General features: G+C 38.6%; 1 protein-coding gene across 1 annotated transcript; it reads right to left on the reverse strand.

Annotated features, from left to right (window-relative positions):
- Positions 1-706: 706 nt before the first annotated feature.
- On the reverse strand, positions 707-14,194 carry LOC106089199 (juvenile hormone esterase). The gene is made up of 5 exons (XM_013254993.2): positions 13,320-14,194; positions 1,635-1,845; positions 1,249-1,572; positions 1,056-1,188; positions 707-994 (listed from the first exon to the last, which is right to left on the reverse strand). The coding sequence occupies exons 1-5, from the start codon at positions 14,127-14,129 to the stop codon at positions 793-795; spliced, it is 1,680 nt and encodes a 559-aa protein (XP_013110447.2). The 5' UTR covers positions 14,130-14,194; the 3' UTR covers positions 707-792.
- Between the last annotated feature and the right edge of the window lie 1,769 nt (positions 14,195-15,963).

Genomic DNA, 15,963 nt, shown 5'->3' on the forward strand with positions numbered 1-15,963 from the left:
CGATGGGAGAGTGGATAAAGGATAGGAAGAGGATAGTGTTGGCAAAGGCGGGTTGTTGAGAACCACATCCGTTCCAAAGACATACAGGTTAATTATGAGGCAGTCACTGCTGTGAGATTTAATACGATGGGAATAGGGATTGGTGGGTCATGCTACCGCGGTTTGACCAGAGCGAGGATAGGAAACTTGACTACATCGGAGAAGGTCTCGGATCGCCTATTTGCAGTTTTCTTTTAACCAAGCTCTGGAGTTGCCAGCTGGTAGTTATTGCTATACGTATGGCTTAAAGTTGGTAAATGGCCCTGTTCTTTAACGGAATGTTCCTGGGGTAAATTTGCGTTTGCATAGATGGTAAAGGGTCAACGGGATGAGGTCAAATGTTGACATCTTTTAAGAAAAAAACAGACGACTTAGCATAATTGCCAGAGGTCTGCCGCCGACAATCTTGGCGAACGTGGATCGTTTTGAGGCGACACAGTTCTAGTTTAGGTAATGGGCGATAAGCGCTCATGTAGCACTTTCGAACATTGAACCGGCTGGAAGGATCTTATGTTAATTTAGGTTAAAGTGACAGTCTATTTTTCTAAACAGGCTAACTAAGGCCTTCACTGGTAATCCAAACACGCTGCCAACTCGGCTAACAGGACGACCTATTATCACTTAATGTTACCTTAAAATTTCAGACAAATTGCTTCAAACGTTTTGGAGTCTATACGAAAAATCGCGACATTTTGATTTTTATTGTATAAGAAGATTAAATTTTAAAAAATAAAGTTTACATTACTTTAATATTCAAAAACATTTGATCACTACATCAGTATTCAACATTTCTCCAGCAGGAAATAGATTATCCCAAAACTCCAAACGTTCTGCAAAAATGCCGCGTGTTTTCAAATGCACTTGGCTACCAATTTCCAGATATTCCTTACGATCAGCAGTATACGTAGGCCATAGAATATCCTTTAAGTACTCATCCTGGCATTTATTGGGATCCCTTAAAACGCAATTAATTTACAACAAAACTCGAAAATATTAGAAAATCATTCAAGAATTACCCAGTTTTGGCAAAGCTGGCCCACATTCTGGTAAAACGTTCTATCAAATCATTTTCAGGATCTGATTTTCTAAAAATAGGAGCCTTTACAGAGAAATTAAGCAGGTACAACAACTCATCATGATGTACAGCACCTAAAATGAAAAATTCAATATTTAATTGTTTAAGATTTCTAAATAGGACGCTTCCATTACCATGTGTTTCATTGGTCTCAGGGTTTCTGAAGAAACTGTAACGACCCTTATAGTTAAAGAAATAAGTGTAGACCGGAACATGTTTCTCGACCAGCTTTAAAAATCGATAATAATTAAAACCCACAATGGCATCGCTATATAATTGACCAAATGCCTTCATCGAACCGGGATACTCCAAACTATGATTTCCAAAGTAGAATGAATATAAAGCTGAACTAATGCATTGTGATCTATGCGAATCCCGTTCATATTTGAAGTATAAAGGAGCATATTTGGCAAAATTGTCATTGAAACGTTGTCGTCTTGTCTCGTTGCGAAGATTATCTGAAATGAAGTACACGGAAGATGTAAAGTGTTTGAAAAAGTTAATTTTTTTTTTGTCTCACAATAGGCTGGCGAATAAAATTCATATTCATTAGTTCCTATTATTAAAGGCACTTTGTTTAGATTTCCATTCAACATGGTTTTGTAGGGATCCTCCACCAGAAAACGTTCTTGGCCGCAATCATTTTCAATAACAGGCTCCCAGTTGATAAGAGGATTCCATTCGAATTCGAACATTGCTTCGGTGGTATTCACAAAAGCCATCATAGGTTTCTATCAAGACATGATATGTATTGGGTTGCCCAAAAAGTAATTGGGGATTTTTTTTAAAGAAAGTAAATGCATTTTTAATAAAACTTAGAATGAACTTTAATCAAATATACTTTTTTTACACTTTTTTTCTAAAGCAAGCTAAAAGTAACAGCTGATAACTGACAGAAGAAAGAATGCAATTACAGAGTCACAAGCCGTTGAAAAAATTTGTCAACGCCGACTATATGAAAAATCCGCAATTACTTTTTGGGCAACCCAATATTTAGAAAATAGGAAAACATAATAAAACAAAAAAATTATATAAAACAATATAAAATAAAACCAAATAATATAAATTAAAATAAAATAAAATAAACCCACCATCTCGGGTTTATATTTTAACCACCTTTCGTCGGAATCCGGTGAAAAATTCATAATTTATGCCCCCATAGCAGCTTTATCGAAATATGGTCCGATTTGGACCAAATTCGACATGGCTATTGAGTGGTCTACTATGTACAACTCATTGTTCAATTATGCAGAACAAAATATTAGTCTTTTTGGTAACTATATCCAAATATAGACCGATCTGAACTATACACACATGGATGTCGAAAAGCCTAACATAAGTCGCTGTGCCAAATTTCAGCGAAATCGGATTATAAATGTGGGACCTAGATTTTAAATCGAAAGATCTGTCTATATAGCTGCCATAACCAAATTTGAACCGATCTGGGCCAAATTATTGGGTTGCCCAAAAAGTAATTGCGGATTTTTTAAAAGAAAGTAAATGCATTTTTAATAAAACTTAGAATGAACTTTAATCAAATGTACTTTTTTACACTTTTTTTCTAAAGCAAGCTAAAAGTAACAGCTGATTACTGAAAGAAGAAAGAATGCAATTACAGAGTCACAAGGCGTTGAAAAAATTTGTCAACGCCGACTATATGAAAAATCCGCAATTACTTTTTGGGCAACCCAATACAAAAATATTTCGAAGAGCCTAAGTCAACTCACTGTCCCAAATTTCGGCGAAATCGGACAATAAATGCGCCTTATATGCGCCCAAAACCTTAAACCGAGAGATCGGGCTATATGGGAGCTATATCCAAATCTGAACCGATATGGGCCAAAGTGCAGAAAGTTGTCGAAGAGCCTAATACCATTTACTGTCCCAAGTTTTGGCACGTAGAATAGCGTTCCAAGCGCTTCGATCTTCTGCGCTCATTCTAAAATTTCTGACACCAAGTTTCGAGGTGTCTCCCACCACTTGATCTTTCCATCGGGCTTGTGGTCTTCCTGGTTTGCGTGTGCCACCGCGTTTGCCTTCAAAAGACTTCTTTGCTGGAGCTTCTTCATCCATTCTAACAACATGACCTAGCCAACGCAGCCGTTGTTGTCATACAACTCATACAGCTCGTGGTTGATACGTCGCCTATATTCTCCATTAACGAAAACTGGTCCATATATTTTACGAAGAATCTTTCTCTCAAATACTCCAAGCATTGCCTCATCTGCTTTCACAAGTACCCATGCCTCAGAACTATATAACAAGAACTATATATCAGTGTCTTGTATAGTATAACCTTCGTCTGTCGAGAGGTGGCCTTGTTTCTAAACTGTTTACTTAGTCCAAAGTAGCATCTGTTTGCCAGTATTATTCTTCGCTTTATCTCAAAACTGGTGTCATTCGTTTCGGTTACAGCGGTGCCGCGGTAGAAAAAGTTACTGACTATCTCAAAGTTGTGGCTCCCAACTTTCTCCATTTTCGTTATCTGTTTGGTTGAATAAGGTGTTTTGGAAGTTGAAACCATCCATTCTGTTTTACCTCCATTTACTGCCAGACCCATTTTCACTGACTCTCTTTCGATTCTTTCAAAGGCAGCAGTTTCTACTTCCGGTGAGCGACCTATGATATGTCGATGTCGTCGGTATAGGCGAGTAGCATGTGTTCTCTTGTGATTAGTGTGCCATATCTATTCACATCTGCATCTCGTATAATCTTCTCCAGCAGGATATTAAAGAGATCACTCGATAGGCTGTCCCCTTGTCTGAAACCTCGTTTAGTATTAAATAGTTCGGAGAGATTCTTTCCTATTCTTACTGAGGAACGCGTAACAGCAAGTGTCATCCTGCAGATGACTAACACAACTCACTGTCCCAAATTTCGGCGAAATCGGACAATAAATGCGATTTTTATGGGCCCTAAACCTTAAATCGAGAGATCGGTTTATATGGTATCTATATTCAAATCTGGACCAATCTGGACCATATTTCAGAAATATGTCGAGTGACCTAACACAACTCACTGTCCCAAATTTTGGCGAAATCGGACAATAAATCCGCCTTTTATGGGGCCAAAACCTTAAATCGAGAGTTCGGTCTATATGGCAGCTATATCTAAGTCAGGACCGATCTGGGCCAAATAGAAGAAGGATGGCAAAGGGTCTAACACAACTCAATGCAAATTGCTAATTTTGTCCATGAACATTCCACTAAGGAACGGGGGCAAACTTCTCACATATAAAATGGGTGCAGTCCGATTTAAGTTTTAAGCTCAATGATAAGGGACCTCCTTTTATAACCGAGTCCGCACGGCGTGCCGCAGTGCGACACCTCTTTGGAGAGAAGTTTTACATGGCATAATACCTCACAAATGTTGCCAGCATTAGGATGGGAAAACCACCGCTGAAAATATTTTCTGGTGGTCTCGCCAGGATTCGAACCCAGTCGTTTAGCGTCATAGGGGGATATGCTAAACTCTGCGCTACGGTGGCCTAATACAACTCACTGTCCCAAATTTTGGAAAAATCGGACAATAAATGCGCTTTTTATGGGCCCAAGATCTAAAATCGAGAGATCGGTCGATAAGGCTGTTATATCCAAATCTAAATCGATCTGGGCCAAATTGAAGATGGATATCGAGTGGCCTAACATTGCTCATTGTCCTAAGTTTCAGCAAAATCGGATAATAAAGGTGGCTTTTATGGATCTAAGACCCTAATTCGGCAGATCGGTCTATATGGGGGCTATATAAAGATACAGTCCGATATAGCCCATCTTCGAACTTAATCTGCTTATGGACAAAAAAAGAATCTGTACAACATTTCAGCTCAATATCTCTACTTTTAAAAACTGTAGCGTGATTTCAACGGACAGACGAACGGAAAACAGACAGACGAACGAACAAACACAGATCACTGTGCGAAATTGCAGCCGCATCTGCGCCTTGTATGGGCTCAAGAGCTTAAATCGGGAGATTGGTATATATGACAGCAATATCTAAATATAAACCGATATGGACCATGTTGCTATATATAACCAGTACGGAAGGGCAAAAGTCGGGTGGTGCCGACTGTAAAATACCCTACACCTACCCTATAAGTACAATGTGGGACCTATATCCAATTCTGAACCAATTTTGATGAACCCCGGCGGGCAAATATGTTCAAACTGTAAAAACTACGGTTGACGAAACACAACATTATGGCAAATTACCCAAAATCTGATGAACATATATATGGGAGCTATATCTAATTTTGAACCGATTTCGAATAAACTTCTCAGATAATGTGGTAGTCGTCGAGGAAAGCGTTGTGCAAAATTTTGGCAAGATTGGTCAAACAATGCGCTTGCAGTGGCTCTTGGGGTGAAAATCTGGCGATATACATATATGATAGCTATATCTAAATCTGGGCCGATTTCTATATTGAGAGTCATAAGAAAATCCTTCCTGCAAAACGTCGACAGAATCGGTTAATAAAATTAGCACTTTTTTGCATTATTTCTCAAAATCGGACGAACATATATATGAGAGCTATACGTAAATCAGAACCGATTTCGAGCAAACTCCTCAGATACTGTGGCAGTCGCCGAGGAAAGCGTTTTGCAAGGTTTTAGCAAGACGGGTCAATAAATGCGCGTGCTGTGACTCTTGCAGTTAAAATCGGGCGATATATATATATATATATATATATATATATATATATATATATATATATATATATATATATATATATATATATATATATATATATATATATATATATATATATATATATATATATATATATATATATATATATATATATATATATATATATATATATATATATATATATATATATATATATATATATATATATATATATATATATATATATATTTATATGTATATATTATATGAGAACTATATCTAAATCTGAACCGATTTCCATGAAATTCACCAGTAATGTTGAGAGTCGTAAAAAATCCTTCCTGCCAAATTTGGAGAAAATCGGTTAACGAATGACCATTTTATTGCATTATTATTGAAAATCGGACGAACATATATATGGGAGTTATATCCAGGTCTGGACCGATTTTTTCCAATTTCGATTTTTTCGAAAAAACATGCCTGTACCAAATTTGAAGACGATCGGATGAAAGCTGCGACCTGTACTTTGTACACAAATTAACATGGACATACGAATAGACAGACGGACATAGCTAACTCGAATCAGAAAGTGATACCCTAGTGGTGTAGGGTATAAAAATCAATTTGTGGTTGTTTGTTTATGTGTATATTCCGTATAGACTCAGAAATTTTCACAGATGGTGTAGAATGAACGCGTGGTGAAAATAGGGTACTTCATTTTTCGATATCTGAAGGGGGAAGGACCCTCCCCCGCACCATAATTTCCGAAAGCGACAGATCTTGGAGATTGGTGGGACGTTTCAAGTGAAATTTTGTTTGCACTCATATAGTAACCTAAAACCAGCAATTTTGTATCTAAATTTGGAGTGAGGTACCTGAGGGGACGCCCCCCATCCAAAACCTTCAAAGGGACATGTAGATCATGAATCTGATATACGGGAGTCCGCCTCACCCCAAAGATACCCTCATACCGAACATATTTACCTGCCATTGCAAAATAAAGCTCAAATGAAATGTATTTGGGAGTAGAGCACGAATTTGATAACCACATTGGAGAAATATCGGAAAGGCCGTACCATTCCCAAATAGGACTTATTTTCTGGCCGTGCCAGTATAGGACTCAGATTAAATAAGAGAGTGAAAGATGGCGCAGCGGAGCGGGTCCTGTCCAGCTAGTTCGGTATAAACGTCAAGGGGCTTTACACAACTCAATGTTATTTAATTTCAGCGAAATCTTGTAATAAATGCCCTTTTTATGTTCCCAAGACCTTAAATCGAGAGTTTGGTATATATGACAGCTATATCAAATTATATAACGATCTAGGCTAGGTTAGGTTAGATAAGAGTGGCAGTCCTTAACAGAGTCACTTAGATAAATTTAAGTCCATTGTGATACCACAGTAGCGACAGACCTAGGCCTCCTTTGGAAATGGAACCCACGACTCCGGCAATCCGATCTTGGTTAGGATAGGTTAGAGTGGCAGTCTTTTATAGACTTAATTAGACAAGTCCATAGTGATACCACAGTAGCGACAGACCCAGGCCTCTGGTGGGAATCGAACCCACGACCCCCGCGCTGCCAATCCAGGCACGCTACCAACTCGGTTACCGGGGCACCAACCGACCATATTTAACAAGAATGTTGAAGTTCGTTATAGGTCCGTTACCAAATGCGCATTTTATGGGTCCAAGAATATAAATCGGAGATCGGCTTATATGGGGAATATATAAAGATATAGTCCTATCTAGCCCATCTTCGAACTTAAGCTGTCTATGGACAAAACAAGTAAAAGCGTGATATGTTTGGCCACTATGGATAGCATTTGTCAAGTTCGTTGCCCGGTATCTTTTTATGAGCAAATAAAGGATAATGGATAAGAATTGCTTTGCTAATGGAGCTATTTCAGGTTATAAACCAATTCGGGCTATACATGATTTGGATGATGAAGTCCATGGTAGAAGTCATAGTTCAAACTTTCAGGGATAGCACTATAGAGAGGCAAGTTCTTTGCCCGATATCTTTTCAAAAGTCAACAAAGGAAAATGGACAAGAATTGCTACGCTATTGGAGCTATATTAGGTTGTAAACCAATTCGGGCTATATGTGATTTGGATGATGGAGTCCAAAGTAAAAACCATTGTGCAAAATTTCAGGGTAGCGCTATAGAGGCTCAAGAAATATAATCGGGAGATCGATTTATATGGGACCTATGGCAGATTATTGAACGATTTAAACCATTTTTGGAGCATAGGTAGAAGATCATAGGAAAAATCGTTGCGCAAAATTTCAGCCGAATCAGATAAGCACTGCGCGCAATAGGGGATCAAGAAGTGCATTCAGGAGATCGGTTTACATGGGAGCTATATCAGCTGTTAGATCGATTCAGGCCATAATTGGGGCGTATGTTGTAGGTCCCAGAAATAGTCATTGTTCAAAATTTTAACCAAATCGGATAAGAATTGCGTCCTCCAGAGGCTGAAGAAGTCATATCGGGAGATCGGTTTATATGGGATCAATTTAAACCATATCTAGCACTGTTATTGGAAGTCATAGCAAAACGCAACTTGCAAAATTTCAAAAAGAAGCCGTGCAAATTTTCAGCTCACTATCACTATTTTTATACCCTCCACCATAGGATGGGGGGCATACTAATTTCGTCATTCTGTTTGGAACTACTCGAAATATTCGTCTGAGACCCCATAAAGTATATATATTCTTGATCGTCGTGACATTTTATGTCGATCTAGCCATGTCCGTCCGTCTGTCCGTCCGTCCGTCTGTCTGTCGAAAGCACACTAATTTCCGAAGGAGTAAAGCTAGCCGCTTGCAATTTTGCACAAATACTTCTTATTAGTGTAGGTCGGTTGATATTGTAAATGGGCCATATCGGTCCATGTTTTGATATAGCTGCCATATAAACCGATCATGGGTCTTGACTTCTTGAGCATCTAGAGTGCGCAATTTTTATCCGATTGGAATGAAATTTTGCACGACGTGTTTTGTTATGATATCCAACAAGTGTGCCTAGTATGGTTTAAATAGGTTCATAACCTGATATAGCTGCCATATAAATCGATATTGGGTCTTGACTTCTTGAGCCTCTAGAGTGCGCAATTCTTATCCGATTGGAATGAAATTTCGCACGACGTGTTTTGTTATGATATCCAACAACTGTGCGGATATATAAACCGTTCTGGGATCTTGACTTCTTGAGCCTGTAGAGGTCGCAATTATTATCCGATAAAAAAGACGTTAAAGTTAGGTTAGGAGAGTTCTGTCTCTTCTTGAATGATAAAAGATATTGCTGGGCCGACGGAAAAATACTAGCTCCAACTTTAAGTGATGCCAAATTTCTGAGCAACATTCTTGTTGATAACGGTAGTCCCATTGAGGTTTATTGCAACAATGCTGAAAATGTTACCCTTAATGTTCCCCCATCATCGCAATAGCAATTTGATTCGTGCCATTTGTTATCATATAATGTTTCAAATCTCGAAAGTTCTTTAAATTATGGAAATTTTATAACCTACCTTAATAATTTTGATATTTTCTTTCTCTTTGAAACACATGTATTACCCAATAAACAAACGTATCTCTCGTCTTATTTACAAAACTACTATTTGCAGTGGCAGGACGCAACTAAAGTGAATAGATTTGGGCGTGCCAGTGGTGGATGTCTTTTCGGCTTCAAAAAAGAAATTAAAAAGAAATACAAATTAAATTTTATCGTCTCTGATTCTCAGTACACAATGCTGTCAGCTAGTCTAGATGGAAATATATTTTATTTTATACCTACGTATTTGAACTGTACGCGTTGGAAGGTGGATGTAGAAAGGTTTGGTTCTTTTTTGGAAGACCTTAACCCAACGAATTTTTGTATAATGGGTGATATGAATGCAAGAATAGGCGAAGAACAGGTTCTAGATTACAACATTGTTAAAGATTGTCCCCACATTAGCTATTCTAGACGCTCCAAAGACAGAAACGTTAATACCCAGGGAAGGAATCTCCTACGTATTGTTGATGACATAGGCGGTATTATCATAAATGGCAGAACTTTAGAGGATATAGATGGGGAGTTTACTTTTTGTGGTGCAATGGGTAGTTCTGTCATAGATTACTGTATAAGTTCGGCGAGTTTTCTGTCATATATTGACAAGTTCAAGGTGGCCACTGAACCCTTTTCTGATCACATGCCCTTATGCTTAGATATTAAGATTCCGAAAAGTTCGACAGAAACTACTCAACAGCCTATACAGAAGCTACACTGGGATGAAAGGCATAGATCTCAATACAATCACAACTTAAGTTTACTTGCAGAGCCAGTAAATGATTGCGTCTTTTTATCGTCAGAGGATTTGGTTGAGAACATTAAAAATAAAATTAGGCGGGCTCAGGTAAAGAAGACCAATAGAACATTTTTTGAGCCTAAGCAGAAGTGGTTCGATTGGACGTGCTTTCGTTTAAGATCCAATATGCATAAAAATTTAAAGATATACAGAAAGTCACACACTGTTATCAACAGAAGGCGTTATTATTCATCCAGATCTAAGTTTCATAGAATGTGTAACGAGAAGAAACTGCAATATTTCAATGGCAACCTCAGAGAACTAGATACTGTTTCCTGCAGCAAGGATTGGTGGAATCTGGCAAATTCTCTGAATAAACGTAATGTTAAGGGTAGAGGAAATCTAGACGCAGATGATTTCTTAGCACACTTTAACTCTTTACTAGTTAACGAAGATAATTCCAAAATTATCAGCTGGTGTATACCGTTTCATGTAGACCCACTTTTAGACTCCCCTTTTGAATTTTGTGAGCTACTCTCCGTTTTAAAAGGACTTAAATCGAATAAGGCCCCCGGGAACGATGGTATACCTTACGAATTTTATAAATTCGCTCCTCGCCGTTTTCTGCAAGAAATACTTGTAGTATTTAATAAGATATTCCTCCATGAAAATGTTCCTACTTCCTTCAAGAAGTCAATATTGATACCTCTATTTAAGAAAGGTGATATAAACTTGGCGTCAAATTATAGAGGTTTGTCACTTCTGGATACTATCGGAAAAATTTTTAACTCTGTTCTGCTAAACCGTATAACATTTTGGCTGACGAGACACGATGTTTTAAATGAATTTCAGGCTGGATTTAGAAGAGAGTATTCTACTATAGATAATATATTTAACCTCGTGAATATTGTTTCTTTGAACCAGCTACAAGGCAAAATTACATATGCGTTTTTTGTCGATTTCTCTTCTGCATTTGATTTGATTCCCAGAAACAGCCTTTTTTATAAACTATCTAGTCAGGGTCTATCTACGAAACTTGTAACTATATTAAGAATGCTGTATGATGGCACAGAAAGTAGAGTATGGGATGGAAGTACGTTCTCTGAATACTTTCCTGTTGAATCTGGTGTGAAACAGGGCTGTATTCTCAGTCCTGTACTCTTTTCGTTATACGTGAATGACCTTCCCTATATATTGCCTGGTGGTGTAAGAGTAGCGGACACTACGGTCAAAGTCTTATTATACGCCGATGACATTGTGCTATTATCTGACTCTCCATTGGGCTTACAAGAGATGATTTATGAACTTGAGAGGTACTGTTTGTTGTGGAGCTTGAAAGTAAACCTTTCTAAATCGAAAATTCTTGTTTTTCGTAGAGGTTCTAGAATCTCGTCGAATTTAAGGTGGTGCTTTGGAAATCAGAATATTGAAATTGTTAATAGTTACACATACCTGGGCGTTGAAATAACTTACAATTTGTCATTTAGAAAACACTTACAGAAGAAGCTTGCGGATTCCAAACTGGCCATAAATAGCACATGGTCGAAGTATATAAGTCACCCTAGTATTGCTAAAACTAATAAGATGAAGATATTCGATGCATGTTCCAGATCTATAATGTTTTACGCTGCACAGGTTTGGGGTTACACAAGGTTTGATGATGTAGAGAAGCTCTTTCGCTTTTTTACTAAGAAAATGCTTTATTTGCCTAATAATACACCAAATTACATGTTGTATCTAGAAACTGGATTTTCTTCTATGTTTTGTAACACTCTTAGAATCCATTTTAACTACATTAATAGAATATTGCGACTTAGCTCTCACCGCTTGCCCCGCTTGCTGGCGGAGAAAATCATAGAATTGAATGCATTATGGGCAAAAGAATGGTCAAATATTTGCCAAACCCTACAATATATTCCTGCTAATGCTACAAATCCGATATGCATGTATTCAGACAAAATAGTAGAATTACTGAGAATTCAAGAACAACGTGAATTTGAATCAGATGCAAGAAATTCACAGTTCCACGATCTTTATTCTGTGCTTGAGTATAATATAATTCCATTTCATACTGCTGACTTATCTTCACGAGCTACTAGCTTAATCATTAAAGCTAGAGGTGGTTTACTCGACCTTAACTCGAGATCATTCAGAAGTAACACCCATGGCACTTGTTCTATGTGTAATACAGATCAAGATGAAAATACACTTCACTTTATTGGCGCCTGCCCACTATACAGAGAATTTAGAAAAAGTTATTTCGGAAAATATTCCCTTAATGAGTCCGAAGTATTAAATATATTAAATGGCACGAATAACTCATCACTATATAAATACATAGAAAATTGTACTAAGTATAGAAAATTAATTATTAATGAATTCAGTTTTTAATAACCAAAATGAAAAAAGAAAAAGCAAGAAACATATAGAAACAAACAACAATTTAGTGATAAGCATTGTATTACGGCTAACAGCATTTTTGCTAAGCCTAACATAGATTGTATTTAAGAACTTTATGAAATACTATTCTTGAATTGTAATTTGAATTCAATCTATTAATAAATAAAATTATCCGATTTGCATGAAATTTTGTACGACAGATCCTCTCATGACCATCAACAAACGTATTTATTATCGTCTGAATCGGTCTATAGCCCGATACAGCTCCCATATAAATCGATCTCTCTATTTTACTTCTTGAGCCCCCAAAGGGCGCAATTCTTATTCGAATTGGCTGACATTTTACACAGGTCTCCAACATATAATTTAATTGTGGTCCGAACCGGACCATATCTTGATATCGCTCTAATAGAAGAGCAAATCTTTTCTTATATCCTGTTTTGCCTAAGAAGAGATGCCGGGAAAAGAACTCGACAAATGCGATCCATGGTGGAGGGTATATAAGATTCGGCCCGGCCGAACTTAGCACGCTTTTACTTGTTAAAGACTGTAGCGTTCACAGAAGGACCGGCCGACGGACAGTCAGACAGAGGGATGGACTTGGCTAGATCGTCTTAGATTATTACGACGACAGAGCTTATACATATATACTTGTAGGATGGGAAATGAATATTTCGATGTGTGGCAAACGGAATGACAATATAAATATTCCCCCATCCTTCGGCCCTTCGGAGGTGGGTATAAAAACATCACTTTTAAAATTCCTGACCAAATGGATGAGAGTTGAGATCTACATGTGTTCGAGAAGTTTACATAGGCCTCATATCAGATTAAGGAGTATTTTTGTCAAATTTCTGGCAGCTAGCCTACTCGTTCACTCGTTACTTACCTCTTTCAAACACTTGATCATCACTGCGGTTGGATTTGCCGGACAATTCAATAACCTCGCTTGTCGCTCAGCCAAATCAGTTTGATTGTACCTATAACGTATTGCACCCAATGGCGAAGCACTCATCATAATGGCACGATGAAATAAACCATGTGACATGGGAGACATCATGTGTAGACCCACACTACGGCTGCCGGCACTGTAACCCCATATGGTAACTAAATTAGGATCACCACCAAACCGCACGATATGTTGACGAATCCACTGCAAAGCCATAACTTGATCTTTAAGGCCCATATTGCCTGGAGCATCCGCAGTGCCGGCAGCCAAAAAGCCCAAAGAACCCAGACGATAGTTGAGTGTGACCAAAACTATATCACGTTCCATGAGATATTCTGGTCCTGCATAGGGGCTAGTAGCGGTTAGTGTGTAGAAACCACCGGGATGCAAATACACCAGAACTGGTTTCTTGGCATTATTTTGTACATGCTTGGTATAGATATTCAGGCGTAGACAATCTTCCGATAAATCAGTTGTATTTTTTGTAACCTGAGGACAACGTGGTCCATCTTGGGTGGCATCAAATATCATTGGTTTCCAAGCGTTGACTGGTTGGGGATTTTGGAAACGTAGCTCAGCCACTGGCGGTGCAGCATAACGAATACCACGAAATCCCCAAAATTTATTTCCAAAACGAGTTTGCATTTGCAATCCTCTAACACTTCCCAAACTAGTCTCCACTTCCACAAATGCAGGCAAGCCATATGACGTTCTTGCTACGATGCCAAGTATAAGTAAAACAAAAAACATTTTCTTGGAAGCAATTTCTCTGATTTAATTTTTTTCCCGAAAGTAACGATGTTTATAGAGCAACGATCAATCTTAATGTGTTGCAAATGTTTGAATGAGTGGGTTTTTTATATATCTCTCTTTGAACAGAACACTAGACTCAAAGAAAAATGTCTGTTAATGTTATAGATTGAAACTTATCAGAAATGTATTTTTATTGGTGGATTAATTCCACCTCAAAACCGCTTTTGCATTACTTCGAGGTGGACTACATTTCGGTGATTATCCAAATCATCATCATTGTGTCTTCCTGTGCAGTATTTGTTCGGCATATCTAAACACCGCTTCCCTGTTCTTCTCCATCTTCAGCAACCTCTGGACTATTGTGCCAGGCAAACTTTGCCAATCGCTATTTCCAGTTCCCTGCGTCTTTCGACCCAGCGCTCGCAGTGGCCGAATGTGTGTTCTACAACGTCTGCAAAATCCAGATTCTCATAAATACACTTCCTTGAAGATATTTGCCCATTCAATGTAGGTATTCGGTATCCGGAATAAGTCGTAGCATCCACCTGTCCCGACACTTGGTCGTCCACCTTTGTTGCCATTTCTCAATAGTCTTCTCTCCTATGGCCCGTTTGTAATGCGTTTGAATCACACCCGCTTCTCTCTGGGTGTTGCACCTCGCGGTGTAGAGCCTGGCCCACTCCATGGCCTTTAGGTCTATCGTAACCATTCCAGTTATTACAAGGGCTGTGGACACTGCAACTGTCCTTCCTTCCTCTCTGCCGAGAGTAGGGTGTTAGCTCACCGTGCTGTCTGCAATGTCTGACTCCAAATTTCGCTCCCATAGAGGAGGATGTTATTGCATGTGTTTATTAAGAGATTGGTACTGCTCCACCTATATTTGTCAATTTGTCACGCCGGTTTTAAGCTGCATAGGTCAGTTTGTACCCAGTCAGATTGCTAGATACTTGACCAATCTTTTGGTCCTCATCAGCATGTCGTCTAAGCGCATGTCCACTTCCATTGGGATATTTTTTTTTTCTCGTAAGGAGTAGCAACTCCGTCTTCTGCATCGTAAGTTGCAAGCCGTGGGAATCCAGCCAGTCCTTGAGCCTTAGCATCACCTGCCGCAGTTTGCCCTATGCAAATTCAAAATTTTGCTCATGAACATTCTATTAAGGAACAGGAACATACTTCTCACGTCCGATTTAAGTTTAAAACTTTATCATAAGGGGCCTCGATTTTTTTTCGGTTCCAAGCTGCGTGCCGCAGTGCGATAGCTCTTTAGGAAAAAATTTTTACAATGGGGGAGGGATAACCAGCACTGACATTTTTTCTGATGCTCTTGTCAGGATTCGAACCCGGGCATTAAGTGTCATAGACGGTGGCCTCTGCACCTTCCATGTATCTCGCCGTGATGACTGAATCGTTGTCATCAGGATATTCTACTAGAAGGGTTTCATATGGCCTTTCAGTTTGCTGCATTCCATCATAACTGGCATTCCAAAGATTGCCTACCATATGAGGATGTAAGATCACCTTCAACTTATGCTTATGGGCACCAGCCTTTATCTTTTCCATACATCGGGAAAAACTCCTTCTAGTAGACAGTAGGTTAAACATTCTGAGGAGAAATTCCGGTCTGCTCTCAGCCTGATGACTACGCCGGTATTCCGCCTGAACCAACGGCTTTTCTGCTCTGAAGGCTGCGCCCCGCGTTTCTTAGCTCCTCTATTGTAAAAGAGGATATGTTATCAGTGGGCTCTTAGAAAAGGTGAGCAACAGCAGTGTCGCCATCTTGAGATGGCGATTCTTCTTCGATCTAGGTGATCTTACAAATGTAATACATTGA

The sequence above is a fragment of the Stomoxys calcitrans genome, chromosome 2 (assembly GCF_963082655.1).
Source record: "Stomoxys calcitrans chromosome 2, idStoCalc2.1, whole genome shotgun sequence".
Lineage (NCBI taxonomy): Eukaryota > Metazoa > Arthropoda > Insecta > Diptera > Muscidae > Stomoxys > Stomoxys calcitrans.